Below are 25808 nucleotides of genomic sequence, written 5' to 3'. Positions count from 1 at the left end.
CATCATTGTATGGGTTGGTTATTTAGGGGCAAATGTCGCATATCGTACCACATAAAGACACGCCTAAGAGAGGAAGAAATCCAGCCAGTATACAATGGAATGCGGTTTCCCGTGGGCGAAAACGCACAACAATGTAGTCAACAATTTGAGATACTGCATGGCATAGCATGGTAGTATTATTATATTGGACATAGTCTTATTTTCTAAAGTTATACATCGGGGCTTTATCGAGTCTTTGCGAAACTCATACACCTGGTAAACGTCATGACTTATTTTGTCCATATTTTCCATTACGCAGTGCTTGTCATTTTAGTTTAATACTATTCGGTTTACACTGCTTGTAGAAGAGGGCGGCATCGTGATTCATGTAACAGCCGGGCACACTCGAAGAGGTTGATTGACAGTGGCAATGAATAACTAATAACGGCTAGCTACTATGTACATTGTGCAACCAACAGTAGGTGTCCGGTCACAGTCTTTGGCGCCGTGGTGGCCAATCAGCATTGTTGCTGACCCAGCCCCCAAAGGTGTTGGGGTGACTAAATACTCCGAATTTTCTCCCTCACTTTTCATACATCAGCGATCAGCTAGAGTGGGAGGAAGTGTGCCGAGCAAGTCTATACCGGAGTACAGTGTATCGCACGCCGTTCATAGTCCATAGGTCCAACAGCAAGGTTGACAGACACTGTGGGATCACTTCCGTGTTCTCTGCGAAACTGTCTTAAATAGACCGGCAACTACGTACATGACTTGTGCATTCACTGTATACTGAAATAATTCAGTTTATCTACTTTTGCCGAAAAGTCACTGCAGGACGATGTTTACTATTTGTAAAGTTACGTTATGTTTTTCATTGGTGGTAACTCTTGGATTTAGCGCAGTGCTTGGCTATTCGTACTCGTGTACATTTCCATGTGATGTTGAGTCGTGTCCACCCACGAACTGTAAAGGGGGTATGGTAGACGATAGCTGTGGTTGTTGCAAAATTTGTGCGAAGCAGGTGGACGAACGATGTGGTGGCCTTGGTGACGACTATTGTGACGAAGGTCTCTACTGTTCCGGGCCTGCTCACGGGGATTATATAACGGGATTTGGCACATGTCAGTGTAAGTATAGCCCATTAAGGTTTTAACGTGTGGCACGCCGTTATACACAGTCAAATTGTAAACAGCCGTATATCGGTGCGATCGTCTGCTCGCTGCCCCGCTGTATGTGCAGACAATGTTTAGGATGGGATATCACCATACCGTAGACTAATCAGAGTTCGTATTTTGATTAAAAGGATGCATACGTTTCGTTTTATACTGGTTTTAACGGACACAGCGACATTTCTAAATACGTAAACACTACATGCTGTGCATGGAAAGTAGCTCCACTGAGAAGAACAAGTCGCGTGATTTCTTTCAGTTTAATGAAAAGAAGCACATATTTTTAAAAAGACTCTGTGAAGAAGAAATTGGCACATTAACATATGAACAACGTGTAGCTACCTCAAATAACACACATCATATAGCCTTGGTTCTAAGTAGCAATTCATAAAGCAGCGCCCTTAACAAGACTCCGACGAATTGTTTTTATCATTGTTTGAGAGTACAAGTCCCTTGGACAAATGCTTACAAGTCAGTTGGTAAATGTAATATAATACTGCAATGGTTAAAACGGATTCGACCAAGTATGCACCCTGTAGCGAACTACCCCGCATTGACAAGTGTTGTTTAATATTACGATGTTGTTCAATATTACAGACAAATCTGATCACTTGGTTTCGTGCGAGAACTTTTACACTGGTTGTAATATAGAAAACTCTGAATGTAGATGTGGCAATAACGTCAAGGCATGCAGTAATCCATTCAGTTACACAGACAAGAAGCAATGTCGGAGAACTTTAGCTCGAATGCAAGGTAAAAACGCACTATCATATCTATTTGGGGGTTACAATTGACTGTTCAAGTGATGCCGTGAAACACAGTATTAATGAAGACATTTGTGAGCCAGATATTGCTGTGATTTGGTTTATTGAACCTGAGAATAATTCATTGCATTACTTACCACAAAAGTTGTTTTGGGTGTAATTCGTGACATTCAAATTTCATACTTGACTACACTTTTACAAAAGATGTCTTGAAGTGATGTTAATATAGTTGTATCCATACTTTGGTGCCATATGGACCAATGGTGAAATAATGCATGATTAGCTGCTATGATCACAGACCTGATTACCCTATTTAATAAATGTGTTAATTGTTTTAATAGTAGATTGTTGAATGTATCCTAGGATACAAGAAGTTTAACAAAACCATTTATGTTTAGATTTCAATCTACAATACACATAACAGTGTACTGTTAATTAATAATAGGATTTACTTATGTATACAGATATGTTTGTAATTGGATTACCTGTTGGGGGCAGTTAAGACAGGAAGTGTTAACAAGGTGTTATATTTAGATATGTTTAAATCTGTATGTTTTGTTATCAGTTGTTACCAAGTACTAAACCTATGGAAGGCATTCTATTGTCAATTCAAAACCATATGGTTCAAGGATTAATACTCAAACATTATTTACAAGGACAACTAAGAGAATTTTAGGAGAAACTATATGTAGTCTGAATCTATTCATCTTATTGGTTTAAGCAAGAATGTATTTTTGTGACGAATAAGGACATGAATATTTTTTATGGAAATTTATAAAACATTTACCCACACACTTCATTTAAATCCCCCCCCAAAAAAACGCTTTCATTGGCTATAGAAGCCATTTGATAATTCCCTTTACCCATGAGTGTCTGCCAGTTTTCTCCAAGGATTGGCTTATTTACTCCATTAACGCCTTAGGATTGGTCAAGTTGTTTTTGGTCGTTATTTGAAATTTATAAATATTTAATTTGAAAAAATATTCATGTCTTCATGAAAACCATTTTAGAATGTCTCTACTCTAAAACTTAGCGAATTAGCATAATTCTAACTGAATCAAGATTACAAAACTGTTAGCACTGTCATAATAATTGCTAAGGACATACACCCCATTGATTAACATACAAATGTACATTGATCAATCTATAGGGGTGAAAGTACACAGTCAATGATTGGTTAACAGGCATGCATGTAAGTACGCATTCTGTGATTGGTTAACATAAAGGGGTGAAAGTACACAGTCAGTGATTGGTAAACAGACATGGGTAAATTTAAAATAAATTTAGTGATTTGGGTAACAAATGTTAGTGTCTTAAGATCATAGAATTTGATAGTTTTGTTATTTAATCTACTATTCATACTGTCAAAAAGTGTAGAAACTAGTCATAAACAGAGTGGAGCTGTCAGAGTTGAAACCTTAACTGCACTTGTTAGATTAATGCAAACTAAAAAGACAGCATATTGTATGAGAAGCTTAAGACATAAAGGAGGCTTTCATCTAGTGTTTGTGAGCTTTACTGGTGTTAATATCAAGGTAGGCAACTATACTGTGGCTTTCTGCCAAAAGGTCTAATGAATAGAGCTTTGTTAAACTCACTGGCAATGTTTAATCAGTCTTCTTTAACTAGACTTATGATGAATTAGACGAAAATTCACCACCTTTAGAGTTTGCCCTGCATTACAACTTTTATATATATATATAAAGAAAACATTTATATTTGGACAGATAATAACAAATGTTGCATGCGTTTTCAACATAATCAGGTGTTAAAATTGAGCAGTAAATTAAGGGACTTCGTAAAAAGATCACATTTGGCTTCATTGTGGTCAGGATGATGTTACTATACACCTTCAATAAAAATGCATAAACATGTACATACCACATACTCAACATTATATCCCATGGCCCTAAATTTCAGGCAAAGTACTGCATAATGTAAAAATAAAACCATCATTTATGTAGTCACTTGCATTAATAAATATAATCAGGCAAAACAGTCATGAAATATAATGTTCAGCACAAGTGCCAGTGAAATGACAGGTCCTACTTTTAAAATAAGACAAATAATGTTAATATGGCCATTTCCATACATAAACTGCCTACTCGTATATCCAAAAAGTTGATTTACATACATATAACAGCAGTGCAGAAGCAGTAATGCGAACCATAATTGTCAATTAGTATCTTGGCCAGTTATACTATTTTATATCAATGATCAAAAATACATTCATATCAGTAGCTGATACTTTGTTATTTTAAATAATCTTGTTGATTAAAAATAGTATTGATACCATACACTGTAGCTTCAATTCCCAGGTCTGCTGTATACAAAATAAGATATTTATTTAGTACGAACATGTTGTAACCTATATGTCAATAAAAAGAAACAACCCAAATCACATCTAAGATTCACGTACAGGTGAATGGATGGATAAGATATGCTTGGTGAGCAGCTGACCCAACTGTTGTTGTAGTAGATGGCTCTTAACCAGACTTGTTGCTCTATATCTGTAAAATAATACAATTATTGTGAGGATTGCGATAAATACATTCATTGTTATATGACTAGTCCTCTGTGCTCTCATTTAGTGAATCTCAAGTAGCTAGCTCTCACAATCTCAGACCTTCCTAATCATCTGTAAAGTTTTTTCTCTCCTTCAAGAGTAATTTGATCCTAAAATCAATTCAAGTTTTCAGATTTAAAAGGGATGAAGTCAACCAGACTCTTATCAGATTCAAGTCATGAGTAAACTTTCACAAGTACCAGCTGTTAAGCTGTAAAGCACATATTATAAAAAAAAGAATTTAACCAAGTTATTCGCTCAAGTTAACTCATTTGGGTTTTTCAAAATAATTGAATTATTGAGACTTTTGAAGGAAAGTTGTTTAATATAAGCTTAAATTCAATGTGTGTATCGACCAACAGAATTGTATATGTGTATGTAAATAATAGTTCAGTTGTGTGTTCAGTTCATTATCTATAAGACATGGAAAGTGAAGTTGAGTGACTTGTGATCTGTGCGTATCAAATATATTGCATTGAGTATTACATGACCCAACTACAGTACATAATCTAATGATTGCATAGAATGGAATGAAATGTAACTGGACTCTAAACAGGTCATCAATATAAATACCCACAAGTATTTGGAATACTTGCCCTCAACAAGAATGTATGTAGTTGTGTTGTGAATTCTAAAGTAATTAAACTTTATGAGGTCTTTACAGTGAAGACAGAAACTACTAAATAGATAATTGTAAAATCACAGATCAGTATGTTTATTTTCTTAAAAATGGTAATAAGTATTCTATGTAGTAAATGAAAAGTGAGAAACTATTGACATACGGAGATATAGATATTAATGCTTTATTTAGTAACTAGTCTGTACTGATTTACTGATACTTCTGTCTGATGTATTGCACAGTGACTATATACAAGGCACTGTCAATGTTATTTTCGCATTCATCTGCTAGTAACTCATACTGGGATACAATTAATAGGTGCAATCAAGCTAAACATTGATTTGTATGCATGATGATAAATATGGCACATTGCTGATTTGAATATGATGTTTGTTAAACCAAAAAGCCTAGCTTGGATATAGGTATAATTATATGCCTGAGCTCTGGATTTTTGAACAATTAGTGAAGTTCCTAATTGAGAAAGGAATGCAAGAAATAGCGAGCATTTTCATATACACACAAACATAATTTACTACTAGTACTGAAGACAAGAGGGAACATGTGATGTTAGATTATGAATGTATATACTGCAAATGTCTCAGCACGGACTTTCGTTCAAGTATAATCTCCCTAAATTTGAGACACTTATTAATTAAGTCAACAAATTGAGTGCACACTGTCTTGTCATACAGGTGTGAAAGCTGGTAATTTATTCTCTTAATACTGTGTGAAAATACAATGATCATTATTAATGATCTCATTAGTGTCCTTGTTCTTGATAGTGTCCTTGGAGGTGGGGTTTACACTGGTGGTTTTTTGGAACAGGCTGCATTTTTATATACAAGCTGAATTGCAGCAAAAACACTTAAGTTTAGCTCTATGTAGAAAAGTGGTTTGCCTGGTCCAAAGTGATATGAAAAAAAACATATTTGATATGCACTCAGTGTCAGCTTGTGACTCCTCAAAAGAGTAAAATAATAGTGCTACTTTGGATTCCAATCTTGAATCAAAGCTGTACTATAGATTCTTTTTGCCCAGCACTCTTTGTGAGTTCCATTGGATCTCTTGACATGTGGTTTTTCCCACATTCTGCTTTCTCTCTACACCTGTTATGCGATGAGGCAATGTATGAATGCAATAACAAAAAGGATAAAGCATTCATTGTCTGTTGAGATGCGTTCCTGTAATAAATCTGATAGACAGCAATCATTGCAAGTCTTTGAAATAAAGGACTGATAAGAAAAGTGGGCTATTTTATAGGTGGGAGGCGACTACTTGTGTACACATATAAAAGGACTCTTTGTATGATATTGGCCTATGTTACACAATAGGTAAAAGGACAGGAGACAAGTGACTTGTACTGATTTAATTCTTGAATGACAAAATCATTAGATGTTCTGAATTACCTGGGGATTGCTAATGCATACCTCTGAATACTCAGAGATAGTTGGTATGAACACTTGGAGTAAAAAAAAGTATGTGTTGCTGTTTCCGATACTTTCACATTGTTGGTAAAACAGGCACATGGAAACACTATCCATTTGAATTCATCAGACCTGTTGCATTATACTGTGTTCCACTACATTACTGACAATGATACATTAGTCACAGTCCAGCATGCAACATAAATATTTTTCATGCTCTGAAGAATTCTGATGCGTGTGCTTAGTTTCAATGATGTGTTGTCTGTCTGCCTCAGCTGCATTCTTTCTTTCGTATGCAGTAAAATTCATATAGTTTGCCATATGGTATTTAATGATGAATACTTGTATCAATCACTTGGAAGTTGAGGATTTCCCAACAGATGTCTGATCAGATTCAAACTATTAAAGTTGTGCATTGTTGTATCTCTCAAGGTAAATGGTAAATTCACGCCAGGATTAGCTGAACCCAAGGTTTCATTAATTCAGCCTGTATTTTGGTGATACAGAATAAAAGGTAGCTGATGGTCTGAATGATAAAGTATTTAAATAAGTCTATACCTTTACAATGACACCACTCCTTTCTAGATAAAAACATAGTAGAGTGAGTTGTGAAGATTGCTGGTGAGGTCATGACACTTGTTTTGAGAGACAGCTTACTGTACTGCCAATCATTACAATCCCTGGGTATTTTACTCATGTTGTTTGATGGGTAGCTCTCTCTGACTAAATAGCAGCACCATTGCCAAAATAAACATCTCTATATTAATGTTAGTGGCTACCCTGACATGAGTAAAGTAATTTTACAGTAGCATAGCTGTATATATCAGCTAAGCTCTCTAAACATTGTGGCTGCATTTCCGGCCATTCTACTGCATTCCACAAACCAATTATAACATTACTGATATGTCAGGATTTCAAAATATTGAATGTATGGAGTATTAAACAGGAAATACAAGAAGAGCAAAAATAGAAATGTTAGTGAAACTTTGACAAACATGTCAGACCTCCCAAAATAAATGATGATTTAATTAACATTTTTGATTGTACTTGCACAATTTCTTGTAATATTTTGGGGTGGGTGAAGGGAGAGTATCTATTATTTTCAGCACCACTTGAAAACAACCTATATACTGGGTTAATCTATTGTGGTGGAAAATGTAGACGACTTGAACCCCAATTCTTCCCAAGAGAACATGATATTCTTGATTGAGCAAATTTGATATCCTTGAATGATTGTAAATTTCCTGTTTGTGAAAGCAGTGTGCATTCCATGTTTCCACACCTCGTATACTACCAGCCTGTCCAACTTAAGAGTCTCAGATACCAATATTTCACAGCATTTTTCATATACAGGCTACTGTGTATGTAATTGTAATTGAAGGTATTAATGAAATACATGAATGTGATAAATTTATACTACAGGCATTGCATAGCAACAAAGAAGTGCTTCAATGAGTGTGATAAATAGGAGACTCAATTGTTGACATGTTGAGGAGTATCACAGATTGGTACATGTCAAATAGATTTATTTTTTTACGACAAAGATGACTGTATCAGACAGAGACAGCGCAGATAAATTATCTGAAGACACAAAATGAAAACACTGGTGACTACTTGACTAGGGAATTTGATAAGTAAGAGTGACCTCTCTACTAAAATTGATTTGAATTCCATGTCCTTGACTTTGGAAGAAGACAGGAATGTGTCCTATAAATTACAGCCATGAGACTGATCCAGTCACAAGCAGACTGGACTGAAGGACTTGAAGATGTTTGACTACCTGTTAATAAGACGTGATTCATTGTCATTCTTCAACCGATGGCATTTGCTGTGTGTTTCAAAGACAATTGTAAATACTTGAATTTCCCACAAGACACATGCTGTTAATGGTTTACCACTATCAAGATGACCTTTAAGATCAACAAATTTCCATGCAGGGATTCCAGCATACATCATGCTATATTAGATTCCAACAACTAAGGCACACTTCAAATCATCATGTCACTGTCAAGCTATGTTTTTAGAATTTATATAAAGCAAAATCACCATCGCAATAACCCACACACACAAATAAAGTTGTTTCTGTAAATAAATCAAATGCAAATTTGCATAATACTAGGAAGTCATAAGGTAAAATGGAAAAACATCCCACAATGAGTGGTAGTTCTACAGTAATTGCATTTTTGTTTGTGTCTGAATGTATTGGCTTATGCCAGACTACTGTATTTGTATAAACATCTTCAGTAATGCACTGCTTTGTGTAGAGATAGTCATGCATGTCTGTCTGTCTGTCTGTCTGTCTGTCTAGGTAAATTGCAGAATCCCCTCAATATCAAATGATCTGTCCCTTAAGGTATTTGGCTACCATTAAAACTTAATCGCAAGATTCCTAGACTTTTACCATATATTTTTATTTTATGCTGTTGCTCACAAAATCCAGATAATGGTCACTACTTTTTGCATGAAAAATTTTGATATCGATTTTTTGGACAATTTTTGGACCATCATTTGAAATAAAAAAAAGCAATAATTTTTTATTTTTTTATTTTAAGACATGGAATGCCCACAAACCATAATTAGCTATAGACCAACAAGTATAAAACTATATGAAATGGCCATTGCTGAACAGCTATAAAGCAAGACAATGACGGATGGTGTGAGGTCACTTCAATGATACTGAATGTGATACTGAATAAGGCCTTGAAAACAAAAATCTGTTTCTCATAGATCACTGGAAATGAAAATGATTTTTTTGTTTGCTTGTTTTTTCATCTTCGCCAGCCAAGGTTCATTAATTCATCCGTCACCTTGTAGAAACGGCCATGAATGGTCGGCTTTGGCGAAACCTTGTGAATCGAATGATGCTTGTTTTTTTTACATGGCTTGAGAAAGATGGTGGATGCAACTAACAAAAGATGAACATTGAAATTTGGATTTAAATGAGATATTTTATTAGCTGGTGATGATCAAGGTAGACATTTTTATTTTTAAATAAAAAATGTATGAGACATGTTTTTTTGGCAGGTGGGTGGAAACTAGAAATAGGATTGCCTAACCTTGCAGTATGTATGAATCCATTTAATATGGCTACTGTCAGATTTATATACAAAAAATGGTTGTAAATATACTCATTTATATCAGAATATATGAATTTATATTAAATCAGAAAGTTTTCTGTTTCTACCTACTTTACTCAACTGGTTACAAAATGTTTTCTTTTTTTATGTGGACGATAAAATTTCCCTATTGTGGCTGTGAATAAAGATTTTACAGTGTGAAATGAAATTACTTTTTTTTGTGCTTGTCTATCTAAAACTGAAAACATTGATGGCATATTTTAATGGTTTAAATGTGATGTGCTTCACAAGTTTTAGTTTTAGGTTATTTAATTGTTGCAAATATTTAGAGAACTACCCTTTAATTGCTAGGCCATATAGTATAAGTGATTTAAGATGTCAACCACTTATCACCTGTCCTGAAATCTGTGGCCTGGAAAAGATTAATGTTTCTGTGGAACATTATTGGATAATTAATCACTTGAAATACCAACAAAAGTTATAAAGGCACAATATGAGTGAGAAGAAGGTATTTAGCTGTGACTTTATCAAATTCCCTCCACTTGTATTTGGTTCGGTTGTTGACAGCATTTAAACAGTGCATACAATACCTATGACAGATCACCCTGAATAGTATCATAATTATGTAGAAAGCTAAAACTCAACTCATTAGGTAATGATACTGCTTCCACACTTCACTGTGCAAACGAGTCATAAATCACCCCCATCAAACTGGTGCTATATTGAAAAAGTCAAAATACTAAACCACTCCCTTCAGATGAATGGGGTCTCCAAGTTTGGGTGGGCATTACGAATGGTATGAAATAGAGCTATCAACTGATATGATCAAAACCGTTAATACTATGCACCATATTGTTTGACAAACAATATGTGAAACACTCTGGTGAATTTCTAATTAGTTTGGATTTTATTATGCTGGTTTATGATTTAAAACACTATCAATAGAATCCATTCATACTCAATTGCTCTTTTATGATATCTCAGTTGCTGGACTATTCAACAGGTTGATAATAGGTGATTATTCAACTGTTGCAGACCTAATTGACCACACACATCTCATTGGGAGGTCTCTCATTAATGCATTAATAATGTGATGTTATTGCGACTGTTAAGTTAAAAATAGTGCACCCACTGTCTGAGTGCCATATTATTATACCATCTTTTCAGTTAGGATTCCATGGTTATGAACTAATGATCTGTGGAAACCACATTTTGTTGTGGTGGTCAGCAGTTGGTAAATTTGTATGCATGTATGCATGCGAACAAAATGTTCATACTGCATACATTCCTGATATGGAAATTCCACTTCCTAATAAGGCAGGGTGACGATACCCCATACAGAGTGCAGATCATCATGGTTACATCATCAGATATACACCACTTTTTATGAATATATTAACCAAAGATTTCACCCAAATGACATGTACTACTTCCTAAACAAATGGTGTGAAATGTAATTCATATAACTACAAAGAATTACACATGTACTACAGGTAATTCAATCATCGAATAACATTGGTAGTGTCTCTCGCTATGTCATAAAATAGTTTTCTTGGCATTTGTTGTATAACTTTTAATAATTAGATGTCATATGCTACGTAATCACTATGCTGATTAGTCACATGACTATCGTTATATATCGATATTTCCATTGCAAATCTTCATAGTCAGCATTACGTGAAGCAATGTCAACCAAAGTTCTGCTTCTGTTAAGCTTTATCTTGATAATTACTCCTTGATATTAATGATCAAAAATACACAGTATCTCTCATAAAAATAAATTCCAGTGATGAGTGATGTCATGGTTTACATATTATTGTGTCTGATAAAGCTGCCTTAGGACCTTTACTGGAATGATAACTAAGTGCTCACACTCCCCCACTTCCCTTTCTCTGTTACATACATTATAAGACTACCGGGTATGACAAATTATAATTTTTTGATCAGTAATTGGTAGAATGATGTTTAAGTGTATAAATAAAAGTGTTTGACTGGTCTTTGGAACAACATTATTTGAACTCAATAGATTTAAGTTATGGCTGTCCAGGGAGGTATAAAACAGGCCCACAGGCCACATTACTAAAGAAATTGGACAATACATTTTGCTCTTAAACTTTATTGGGTCACTTATTTAGACAGAAACAGTGATAATGGGGTAATTGCACCAGTTTAATCTTGGCAACAGTAAATAAACAGACAATCTTTAAATTGTCACAAGTTGCACTAGAAATCATTTAACATTTAGTAAAAACTGCGGCAGTGCTCAACTTATGAGATCATTTAATGCTGTGTATAAAAGTAAATTTTGCTCAGCACATTGAGTATTTTACTTAGGGATATTTTATTTCACAACAGAGTCCATCCCCTTCAATTACCTTCTTTCATGTATTAGGTAGCCTGCAGGGCTTTACTAATAGAACTCACAATGAAAATATGTAATGTTGCTGTGTAATCCCCTTCGACTATGTGAAGGTATGTGTTGATGAAAAGAAAAGAAAAACACTCCAAACTGAACATGCCAGAAAGCTGACTGCATGAAATAGCATTAGTGGTTACTTTTCATCACAACAACTCCTTCAAAGCAAAAGGTGTATTTACTTGCAAGTTATATCTCCCACTGCATAACTTGAGTACGTGTTTTGATCACTGAATTACCAAGTTTGCTTCTAAACGTGCGTGTTACCAGCTAGATTACATACATGTATGGTATGTATACTTCTAAGCACTTAGTGAAAAAATGTCACTTCAACTATGAACCCCGTCCCCCTCCCTTCTCCCCCCACTATTTTGTACATTTTGAATAATCATATAAATATATCATATTTATAAATTTTGAAGAAGTTTATATTCAGGATTGTGCTGTGAGTATATATTCACAGTTGTGATAGGCATACAATGTAAAAACTTGGCATAGCTTGTCATGAATTCCAGAAGTGACACTTTAAAAGTGAAAAAGGAGCACTAGACAATTAACATACTAATGCTAATGCATTTTTGTGCATGTAAATAATGACTGGCAACATGCATCCCAGGGAACTTGCAAGCTATTAGACAGACTTGTGTATTTGTACTGACTGTATACACCAGTGTTGCCAGGAACAGCATAATATCCTGTTTTATTTAGTTACACTGTGTACTCTGTGTCTAAGCTCATTAGCTGTCAATAATGACAATTAAATAAAAATAAGATTACATTGATAGTGAACTCCTGCCAAACAGTTGTCCAATAATAATTTAATATGACACACTAGGAATAGAAATCTCCATACACCATTTTGATATGCTTGAAGTAGCCGAAATAACGTGCCTCATTAATATTAATGACAAACATTCTTATGTATACATAAGTTAAACAATTTGTTTGAACCCCTTTAGGATTGAAATATAAGATGTCAGTGGTGTTCCTAGTTTCAGTTAAGAGTTCAATACTGGTTACTATAGGTACTGTTTATTCCATGTAACCTATAGCCAAGGTCACATCACCAGCAAGATGATAAATCCAACATAGATGGCAAAGTTTATTTATTTTGTGCTTTAGTAAAATAAAGAAATCCCAAATGATGATTTTGTTCACAATAACAACCAAGCTGGTCTATTAACTCCCTTCCTGTTTCTAATCAAATTAGAGGACAAAGATTGAACCATAGGGCATTTGGAATTCAAAAATCACATACGGTTACTCCAGACTGTACACCCAAGTGCAACCCCCTGGCATTAAACTAGTCACTTCCGACAGTACCCAAGTGCTGCCCCTGGCATTAAATTAGTCATTCCTGAATGTGAACTCTGAGTACAGCCCTTGGCATTAAACATTTTGATCAAGTTTGGATCTATGATTTACTGATTCTGTGGATGATATATAGTCTGCCTTTGAAGTTGTCATGTAGCTACTTCAGTGATAAGTTTTGGAGAGACAATCATGCTATTTACAGATGTCTCAATTATAAGCAAAGGTCTCATTACATGGAATGCCATTTATTCAAATCTCTGAGATTGCACAGAGGATCTAATGACCAAGTAATGTGCATTACATTGGCATATCTATTTATATTGATCTTTTGATAATTGTACATGGGTAACATGTTGGTTTTTAAATCCAACTGAGCCTGCCTGGTGCCTGTTGCGATATGAATGTCCCTTTTGTATACTTCAACTTGTCTCTATTTTAATTGACAGGCACATATAAAAGGCCAAGGACGAAATGTGACTTTTGATATTAAATAAATGTCTCTTACGCTAACAGGTGTTTTGCATCTTTGTTTAATAATGTTGAGTACTGTACCCATTCCAGCCATTCCTCAATATCAACAAATTTGTTGAATGCTTTGGTGAAAAAATGTCATGTTAATGAACACAGTAGAGACCAACTTCCTGATTGGCTGGTGGAGCTCATACTAATTGCTGATTGGCTAGCAGAGCAGCAACTTCAGATTGCCCAAGATCACACACAAATTTCTGATTGGCTGGTGGAGTGGCAACTAAAATTTCTGATGGATGGTGGAGCGGGCAGCTGCAATTTTCTGATTGGCTAGCAGAGTGGTAACTATAAATTCCTGATTGGCTGGTAAAGAAGAAACTATGAATTGCTGATTGGTCAGACAAGAGACAACTGCAAATTCATGATTGGTTGGTGAAGTGGTTATACAAACTTTTAAATCAATCTGCTGAAAACTACACCTTTCCAATTTGCTGGGGTACCTGGTGGATGCATCAATAATCTGCATTATACCAATCAATACTGTTTTTATTTCCATAAACTACATATATCAGCAACATGGTATGTAAATGAATTGATAGTGATTTTAATCGTTATTAAAGCTTTGTATGGGAATGTATAAATTAAAGTCTTAACAGAACTAACTAACTAATTAAGTTAAGCTACTTGGTATCATTGATATAGGAAGACATGTTATGTTTGAAGGAAGGAGAAGTTTGATTACAATCTATAATAAGGTCTAAACCTCAATTAATGTTCAATCATGCAACAAATTAACAATTATATCAGAACAATAAAGTAAGATAGAGTGGGTTGAGGGTGGTGCATTTCATTCCCTATCAGTAGTGAGTGATATTGCGGTACTTTTTAACTTCTTGTATTTTTATTCTGCAACATGTATATTCCCACAGTAGAAGGGAGTGAGTGAGTGAGTGCATGAATGGAACTCATTGATGTTTGTACATCTTAGGTGCACCTGTTGAAGATACATTCTCTATGAAATCCTAATAAAACTAAATTAGTAGTATTACTCACTCTATCAAGGAAGCCGCTGTTGATGTGAGCAGGCGGCATTAGCCTTATTTCAACAAATGCTTGTCGGATCTTTTGGGCTTGAAGTTTCAGCAGATGTTTACTAAAGTGAGGGAAATGGGATCAGCGGCCAGTAGCAAAGGAGATTCATAATTATTTCCATTGTTAAAGTTTTATAATGAAAACACTTAGTGCAGTAGGTTTAGACATATGGTTTGCAGTCAAAGACAGAGGTAGTTTTATGTCTTACTAAACAATACACTCAAAGTGAGGTGAGTGACCGCATTGAGACAGATCTTCCCACTGTGCCTGCAACCTGATACCTTTGTTGCAGGTGTCCCAACTATATTAGATTTCTTGAAATGTTTTAATTGTTCAACAAAACTAGTGAAAAGATTCTATACTGTTCCCAAGCAGCTTGGAATATCTACAAAAATAACTGCTGCTATGAACTAAATTTAGATGAAATTATAGCAGATACCATTTCAGTTATATATTTGTTCGAATGCTTGCATGATTTTGTTTTGTTTAAGAGAGGTTAGTCATAGCAGTAAATCTGACAGTTGAAAACATTCTAAACATTTCAATCAACACATGTGGTAAACTATTAATTTCCTATGTATGTAAAGTCAGTTTGCATAGTGTGTTTGTCACCAATAGACATAAAGCACTATGACTACTTGAAAACATCACTGAAATGTAAAATCAAAATAACACGATACATCCGGTCTGTCACTGCAAGTACCAAAATAGAACACATAACTGAAAATAGAAAACATATTGGGGTTAGGTGTACATTCAGACATTGAGGTCACGATTTTCTTAAAATTAATAGGTCAGTGGAAAAGTATAACTGATAGTCGTGCCTGAGTGCATATGTTTGCCAAACTGAGTCTATTTCTGGAAATCATAGATTGAATAACAGATAACTAAACTGGTGAAAAGTGAAAAACATTCCATTACAAGCGTGTATACTTTAAAAAGTAAGTGGTATGTGTGCACTCACAAGCTATGATGAATTGTAATTCAATGCTGTTGGAACAAGATGGCTGTTTGGTAGCACATGTTACTTCTTTTTACCACCCTTTAAACAACATTACATTCGAGACTCTGATTTTAAATATCAGTAAAGTGCTAAACTATCTGTGGAAACCACCCGGTTAGCGTCAAGAACTCTGGAAGCCATGAAAACCAAAGTCCATATAAACATACTACTGTTGAAAAAGATTTGGAATGTCAGAGGTGTGCTTCTCAGATATACAAACTGCCCTCTCATCTAGCTTCTGGGACCAAATGTTTTCAAGAATTAAAGATTGGGTTGGTAAGAGTATAAAGATAAGAAGGAAGTGGTCAGTGTTCTGTAATTAGAATATGGTATCAATTGCAACTCAGGAAATAGTACTTAGCACAAATGGTGACAACAATGTATACCAATGAGTTTACACAAGCAATATGGTTCTCTTCATATCTGTGATATGTGTTTTTCAAGGGTTTTGTCATCAGTTCATATTAACACTTCAAAATGGTTTCACAGAACACCACAAGTTACATACTAAGAAACCAGACCTGACAATGAAATTTAAAATATTGAAAAATGCCATTGATTTCAAAATTCAAGTTGAAATAAAAACAGAACTGGACAATTATTGACTGACCCATGATAGATAAAATGTTAAAAAATAGAAACGAAATGATAAAAAGATGGTGTTTAATCTATAAAAGATGCTGTTTCTTGACTGACCATATTTACAGTTCAGTTCTAATAATAGAATAAAATCCCTGTGTGAACCAGTTTCACATAAACAACTAAAAGGGGTTAAGTCAGGTCAATAATTCTGTCTTGCACTTTTTAAAGATGACCAGAAATTTCTCAATAATTCTATTATTTTTAGCTGATGTTGTGCATATCATAAAGTGAGAGGAGCATAGATTATTACTTTGTTATATTTATTTGAGAACCTATGATCGAGTTCAGTATTCAGATAATGTGGGAAAAAATGCTACACAAATCTGTGCAAATTAATTAACTTTTTCATAAATTCAGATATCCACGGTGGCAGTGTGCCTTCTTGGTCCACTTACATATGATGCAATGCATGAACATGTTTTTATTTGAGATACTGAGAATTATATCACAGTATCTGATTGAACAAAATGAGTTTCTTATTGAACAGAAGTGAGTTTCTCATTGAACAGAAGTGAGTTTCTCATTGAACAGAAGTGAGTTTCTCATTGAACAGAAGTGAGTTTCTCATTGAACAGAAATGAGTTTCTCATTGAACAGAAACAATTTTCTTTTTAATTGAGGTTCTACTGAACTTGTTTTATGTCTCGTAATTATTTATTTTTGGTAATTCCCTTGGTATAGCACATGTAGTCTGTCTGTCCAAGCTTTATGTTACTTTATGCATTTGTTTAAAATACTTGACTAAATAGTTGGATGTGGATGGATTAACCCATGGGTAGGCTTAGTCAGACCTCATTTCTCTTCTTATTTAGTGTAATTTTCCAAGGTTCTTATCATTTCTCAACTCATCAAGCGGAACCTCATTTCATGTAATTTCCCACCGATCCTAAAGGGCAAATTATTTAATTCCTGATTCTGAGATGAAATCTTGTTCATTTGTTGGGTGATGTGACGTATATAAGATAGAAAAGTATGTTATTGATACATGGTTCATTGAAAATCTATCGCCTGCAGTAAAGACACTATTGTATCCCACATGCCTGGATGAACCCATGTTGATGCATATCTGAGTGGGTAGCATTAGTACTAGCAAAATATTTTGAAAGTCCTTGATAGCTAGAAGGCAAACATGTTCACAATGTTATTAAATGGTTGCCTGTTATGAGGGAAGATTGCCTCTGGTGAAAAATGAGGGAGAGATAAAATAGAAATAGAAGGAAGTGACATTGGCTTAACCTGTAAACAAGAGATAGCAATGATGTGAAGTAAGTAAACTTCAAGACTGTTGATAGGTAACATATTACTGCAACAGAAAAATGTTTGTTTGGCTTTGCTGTACCAAACGGATAACCAAACAGAGTATGTCCTACATTTTGATGATCCTTGTATCAGCAATACTTGAAGGAGAATAGTTGAATAGTTCCACTTTTAATAATTAAGCATAGTACAGGTTGATTCTGATTCTAGATTTACACATGTCTGTTTATTTGTTGATATCCATGTTTGTCAGTAATAAAATTTGCGTTCATTTAAAATTTGTTACTCTAATATCTTCCAAAGTATTTGTTTGTTGTGTAGCATAAACTTGTTTTGAGATGATGGTCACATTCAAGTCTATAATTTGACAGATTAATGGTTTGAATGTCATTGGCCTTCCACATTGTCGGCTTGTTCTTGTATACAAGTTTATTATATCACATGTACATGTACATTTTGAACCACAGATGTTACTATTACCAAACAGTGAAATAAATGTTCACAGAGTAGATCAGGAAATCTTGGTAAAACAGTTATTATGAACTGATAAAAAAGGGAAGAAATGATTTGCTAAATTTAATGAAGGACCCAAGCACTGACTTTAATACATGATAGTATAATATTAATCAACATGGTTAAATTACTGGAATTCTAGCTGAATTACAGTTAGTGATGTTAAAGCTTAAAAATACCCACAATTCAGTGCTTGTTTTGCCACAGTTCCCATGCATAAAAGTGTAGTATGGGAGCTTGGTGACATGTGACAAGACTATGTACAGTGCAACTTGAATTACATCTAATATACACTACACAGTAATAAAATGAAATGGTGTTATTTTCAAGCCTAGTTCATTCATTCATTGATTCATTCAGTAAAGAATTATTGTGCAAGATTTATGGGTATGAGCAGTCAGGCAAACATGCAAAGTCAATTTTATTGTATTGGGGAACACCCAGAGGTTAAGTAGCACTGTTGTAAAACGTTTTTTCTAAGCTATTTGGCCTGTGTATAATTCTATTGAATTTGACAAATTGTACTGACTTCATAGAAGTGACAGTATGCAAACAAACAGTATGACAACAAGTGGCTGTCCTTTTACATGTGTACTTGTACCTTTAATTCTTGTCTGCATAAAATCTTAAGGCTCCACATTCCAATTCGACATACTAAACTTTACAACACCTTCAGTCACTTGCATCCAGAAGCTGACCAAGCTGAACTTGAAATTGACAAAGATGAATTGGTATTAACTGAAGGTGTAAAGAAGACAAATACTAGAATATCAATGCCACCCACGTTGTTAGACTTCTCAGTTATAGATGCTTTAACATGTACATGTAATACTATTACACAACTCTAATGTGATAAAAAGAAAAAAGAATCCTTCTGTCTGTGTTATTTAAAGTTGTTCATACATGTCATCACTGTAGTCAGCCGGTCAATAACTGCTCATGAATTCAAGATGTTAGCCCCAAAACAAGAACTAGTATAATGCTACATTGTGCATGCTCCAACAAGGTTGTTTTTGAAGTACAGTGCCCAAGGGGGTTTGTTTTGCTGAATTTGTGTAATTTAAGAGTATTTGTGCCTGAGAAAATCTTCAAAAACTAACTGGCTATTTTCACTGGTAAAAACTATGCCACTAGATCTGTAGAGGTTTGACATTAAGCTCTTGCATGTGTTGTGTGTTATAACACCTCAGAAGCAGACTAAATAAATAAATGTTTTGCATGAAGAAGACCATAATGGTAGAAGTGACCACACCTCCTGGGTTAATACTGTGACTAAGTAGAAGGTCTGATATCTTCTCCAACTTTGTTTACATACCTTTCAGCAGTTTTTTTTTTAGAAACTATATTCAGACCTAGTATCAGGTTTATTTAGACATGGACAGTTTTCATTTGCACGTGTGTGGCCACATCATTATGTTTGGTAGAGTTTAGCTTGCTTTCAGGCACTAGCTTGTGATATAGTCTAAAACCAGGAAGATGCTTGAAGATGGCCAGGGATGACAATCTATATATATTAATCATCAATCATGAATTATGTTGAATTTTGTCCCTGACAAACTGTCTAAAACAAGATAGAAATGACATCCATTTTTAATCAATCATCATTAGCACAGTGGTCAAATTGAGTTGCTATTAATCATTGTCAAACTTGAATGTCCAAACTTTTAACAATACTTGTATACCTCCTACAATGACCCTCAGGATGTTTACAGAGTTTGTTATTGTGTTTGTGTCAGCATTTGAGAAATAGCACTGGCTTGGCAGTGACAGCTGTGAATGAATGATTAACAAATTATGCAATTTTAAAATGGAAAGAACAATTTGTTGGAACAGTAAACAAAAATTGTTGAGTCCATCAGCTCATGCTCCTACATACACCAAAATGCATATCTATAGTCATCAATCAACATAGCTGTCAAAGATTTAATTTCAAACACTACAGAAGCAAAATGCTTACCATCTTCCATTAAACAAGCATGTAGATGATCATTCTTTGTGAGAAACAAGAAACCTAAAATTAACCAATTATCGTTGGAACAGACAATTCAATTAGACCCTTTTTAATGGTATTATTTCCATGTTATTCTTCTAAAGTAGTGAAATCAAAGTGGAAGACCCAAACAAATGGTGGATAAACAAGGGATGTTGATTCTAACTCCCATCACAGCATCTTCAGGGAGGCTTTTTTACATTAATGTAATAGTGATGTAAGGTCATATTGCATTTGTCCATACCATCAATGATATGCAAATGCTGATTGGCTTTATTAAATGTGTGTGTGGGGTGGGGTGGGTGGGGGTGGGGATACTTGTATGTCTGTATGTACCAGTATATCTTTTCTAGCACAAATACTTGATTTACAATAGTGTACAAAAGAAATGTACATAGTAATCAGTAAGACATAACATTTTCTAAATTTAATATCTGAATTTGCAAGTGCAAGTTTTTCGTCCACTCCTCCCGAAAATAGAGTGAATATAATGTTTTTCAAAAAACTGCAAAAAAATATAATCATCAGTTGATGTGTATGGCTAATCTACTGACTGTACACCACACTATAATTATCAGTTCATATCTTGTATATAGCTAATCTACTACTGACTGTATATCACACTATAATTATCAGTTCATATCATGAATAGCTAATCTACTACTGACTGTACACCACACTATAATTATCAGTTCATATCATGAATAGCTAATCTACTACTGACTGTACACCACACTATAATTATCAGTTCATATCATGTATAGCTAATCTACTACTGACTGTATATCACACTATAATTATCAGTTCATATCATGAATAGCTAATCTACTACTGACTGTATATCACACTATAATTATCAGTTCATATCATGAATAGCTAATCTACTACTGACTGTACACCACACTATAATTATCAGTTCATATCATGAATAGCTAATCTACTACTGACTGTACACCACACTATAATTATCAGTTCATATCATGTATAGCTAATCTACTACTGACTTTACACCACACTATAATTATCAGTTCATATCATGTATAGCTAATCTACTGACTTTACACCACACTATAATTATCAGTTCATATCATGAATAGCTAATCTACTACTGACTGTACACCACACTATAATTATCAGTTCATATCATGAATAGCTAATCTACTACTGACTGTACACCACACTATAATTATCAGTTCATATCATGTATAGCTAATCTACTACTGACTTTACACCACACTATAATTATCAGTTCATATCATGTATAGCTAATCTACTGACTTTACACCACACTATAATTATCAGTTCATATCATGAATAGCTAATCTACTACTGACTGTACACCACACTATAATTATCAGTTCATATCATGAATAGCTAATCTACTACTGACTGTACACCACACTATAATTATCAGTTCATATCATGTATAGCTAATCTACTACTGACTGTATATCACACTATAATTATCAGTTCATATCATGAATAGCTAATCTACTACTGACTGTATATCACACTATAATTATCAGTTCATATCATGAATAGCTAATCTACTACTGACTGTACACCACACTATAATTATCAGTTCATATCATGAATAGCTAATCTACTACTGACTGTATATCACACTATAATTATCAGTTCATATCATGAATAGCTAATCTACTACTGACTGTACACCACACTATAATTATCAGTTTATATCATGTATAACTAATCTACTGATGGTAGACCACACTATAATTATCAGTTCATATCATGTATAGCTAATCTACTACTGACTGTATATCACACTATAATTATCAGTTCATATCATGAATAGCTAATCTACTACTGACTGTACACCACACTATAATTATCAGTTCATATCATGTATATAGCTAATCTACTGACTGTACACCACACTATAATTATCAGTTCATATCATGTATAGCTAATCTACTACTGACTTTACACCACACTATAATTGTCAGTTCATATCATGAATAGCTAATCTACTACTGACTGTATATCACACTATAATTATCAGTTCATATCATGAATAGCTAATCTACTACTGACTGTACACCACACTATAATTATCAGTTCATATCATGTATAGCTAATCTACTACTGACTTTACACCACACTAGAATTATCAGTTCATATCATGTATAGCTAATCTACTACTGACTTTACACCACACTAGAATTATCAGTTCATATCATGAATAGCTAATCTACTACTGACTTTACACCACACTAGAATTATCAGTTCATATCATGTATAGCTAATCTACTACTGACTGTATACCACACTAGAATTATCAGTTCATATCATGTATAGCTAATCTACTACTGACTTTACACCACACTAGAATTATCAGTTCATATCATGAATAGCTAATCTACTACTGACTGTACACCACACTATAATTATCAGTTCATATCATGAATAGCTAATCTACTACTGACTGTACACCACACTATAATTATCAGTTCATATCATGTATAGCTAATCTACTACTGACTTTACACCACACTATAATTATCAGTTCATATCATGTATAGCTAATCTACTACTGACTTTACACCACACTAGAATTATCAGTTCATATCATGTATAGCTAATCTACTACTGACTTTACACCACACTAGAATTATCAGTTCATATCATGTATAGCTAATCTACTACTGACTTTACACCACACTAGAATTATCAGTTCATATCATGTATAGCTAATCTACTACTGACTTTACACCACACTAGAATTATCAGTTCATATCATGAATAGCTAATCTACTACTGACTTTACACCACACTAGAATTATCAGTTCATATCATGTATAGCTAATCTACTACTGACTGTATACCACACTAGAATTATCAGTTCATATCATGTATAGCTAATCTACTACTGACTTTACACCACACTAGAATTATCAGTTCATATCATGAATAGCTAATCTACTACTGACTGTACACCACACTATAATTATCAGTTCATATCATGAATAGCTAATCTACTACTGACTGTACACCACACTATAATTATCAGTTCATATCATGTATAGCTAATCTACTACTGACTTTACACCACACTATAATTATCAGTTCATATCATGTATAGCTAATCTACTACTGACTTTACACCACACTAGAATTATCAGTTCATATCATGTATAGCTAATCTACTACTGACTTTACACCACACTAGAATTATCAGTTCATATCATGAATAGCTAATCTACTACTGACTTTACACCACACTAGAATTATCAGTTCATATCATGTATAGCTAATCTACTACTGACTGTATACCACACTAGAATTATCAGTTCATATCATGAATAGCTAATCTACTACTGACTGTATATCACACTATAATTATCAGTTCATATCATGAATAGCTAATCTACTACTGACTGTACACCACACTATAATTATCAGTTCATATCATGTATAGCTAATCTACTACTGACTTTACACCACACTAGAATTATCAGTTCATATCATGTATAGCTAATCTACTACTGACTTTACACCACACTAGAATTATCAGTTCATATCATGAATAGCTAATCTACTACTGACTTTACACCACACTAGAATTATCAGTTCATATCTTGTATATAGCTAATCTACTACTGACTGTACACCACACTATAATTATCAGTTCATATCATGTATAGCTAATCTACTACTGACTTTACACCACACTAGAATTATCAGTTCATATCATGTATAGCTAATCTACTGACTGTATACCACACTTTGATTATCAGTTCATATCATGAATAGCTAATCTACTACTGACTGTATATCACACTATAATTATTGGTTTATATCATGTACAGCTAATTTTATTACTTTATTATGACGTAAACCTGACGATCTTTTACTGTATAATCTTGACAATGATTTTGAGTTTAGAACTGGGGTAATCTCCTTATTTACATTTTACTTAGCTAAAAGAAGTTAGTTAATTAAGACTCCTTACATTCATTTTCTTAGACTATTTTGAAGATTTGCATTGAACATAATTACCAGTCTGTAGCAGATAGATATTGGGGTGTAGCTTATGACTGATTTTATTTCACTGTTGAAAATAATTCATTGTTTATTGAAAGACATAGCCATTATCTGTAACTGATTAGACAACCATTATGGTACTGTGGACTCCAACTACAATGTGTTTATAAATGAGCTAATTTAAATCTTTATTTGCTTGACCATGATAGTAGACTCTTAAGGACTTTGACAAGTGTGCCAAATTTCACCTAGACACTCCACCACCAGATTAAGCTTATCAGAAACTGATAATGAAATCAATGCTTGTGACTGATAACAGCAGTTTGGCTGGCTGGTTTGTTTGTCTTCCTACATTGTGGTCAATACACAATGAGTTACAATGTGATTATAAACCCTGGTGTTTTTATCCTGTAATTAGAAAACGTTTTATTTCAAACTCAACTGTCTAGAATGAGACAAATGTCTGTCAACAAACACAATTATTGGCAGCCATCACAAATTAAACTTATTTTTGGTGATTTAAAAAATATTAAGATTTGTTGCAAAATGAATTAAGTAGTATTACGAGTGTGACCAATATTACAAAGCAGACAGATATATATAGACAGTACATAGTACTGGAAGGCAAGTGGGCGGAGCATAAGATGCTCAATTGTTAATACAGCTATTACAATTATTGGCAGCATCCCCTACCATGAAGCATCATGGCTCTAATTAAAAGAATGGGGGAAAATGCATGATGTTAAAAGTGGTTAAATTCCTTCACAGATGTTGTCATCTTGGTTTCATGACTAAATAAATACTTTAAAAATTCAAGTGTATACAGCTTTCATTGTGGAATCCAAATATTTGACTCTTGGCATACCACTAGAAATGCCAATTACAACTGCAGTTAAGTTTAATAGCTGTTAGTTTTCTCCTGTTTTTCATTCTCAAGTTTTCTCCAAAACAGTTTTAGACACTCAACTGAAAGAGAAAAGCATTAACTGAGACCCTTTTCTAAAATAATCCATAGGAAAATATTTGATGTCTGTCTGAAGCAAATAAACAGTGGGCATTTGTGTTAGGATTATCATGTCAAATCTCTGTCTAAAAGGCTTATTTTGAGAAGCCCACCTTGTGACTGCAGCAAATTAAGAAAAATAATCCTTGCTCAACAAGCATCACAATTATGTGATAAACAAGTGATTCTAAAGTAAATCCCAGTGAAGCTATTTGAAGAGGCCATGTCCTTTGATTTAGGAAAGTTCTCAGGGGAACAAGCTATACAAATAAAACTGTCCTATAATGTGTTTGGATAACACATTAATCCAATTATAACATTAAATCTACAAAATCTACCCCTAGTCTACTTAAAATATACAATAAAAATGTTTAAATTGGAACTGAACATTACATAGGTGATGAAAAATACTTTACAGACTTGGGGCTTGCAAGAAAGTTTGACGATGAAAGTATTCCACTATACTTTCTTGTTTGCTTCACTATTGTTTTTGTATGGTTGATT

General features: G+C 34.1%; 2 protein-coding genes across 2 annotated transcripts in view; one reads left to right on the top strand and one right to left on the bottom strand.

Annotated features, from left to right (window-relative positions):
- The first annotated feature begins 466 nt into the window (after positions 1-466).
- Positions 467-25808, top strand: part of LOC102808398 (cysteine-rich motor neuron 1 protein-like) — a 42959-nt gene continuing 17617 nt past the window's right edge. The window contains exons 1-2 of the mRNA XM_085490826.1: positions 467-1106; positions 1746-1901. Of these exons, the coding sequence (XP_085346952.1) occupies positions 818-1106; positions 1746-1901 (445 nt within the window). The 5' untranslated portion in view covers positions 467-817. The remainder of the gene's footprint in view (positions 1107-1745; positions 1902-25808) is intronic.
- LOC146748098 (uncharacterized) overlaps positions 4234-25808 on the bottom strand; it is a 47004-nt gene continuing 25429 nt past the window's right edge. The window contains exon 3 of the mRNA XM_085490827.1: positions 4234-4422. Within this exon, the coding sequence (XP_085346953.1) occupies positions 4256-4422 (167 nt within the window). The 3' untranslated portion in view covers positions 4234-4255. The remainder of the gene's footprint in view (positions 4423-25808) is intronic.

The sequence above is a fragment of the Saccoglossus kowalevskii genome, chromosome 2, assembly GCF_978046115.1.
Source record: "Saccoglossus kowalevskii chromosome 2, keSacKowa6.1, whole genome shotgun sequence".
NCBI classification, from domain to species: domain Eukaryota; kingdom Metazoa; phylum Hemichordata; class Enteropneusta; family Harrimaniidae; genus Saccoglossus; species Saccoglossus kowalevskii.
This window is presented reverse-complemented; position numbering and strand designations above follow the sequence as displayed.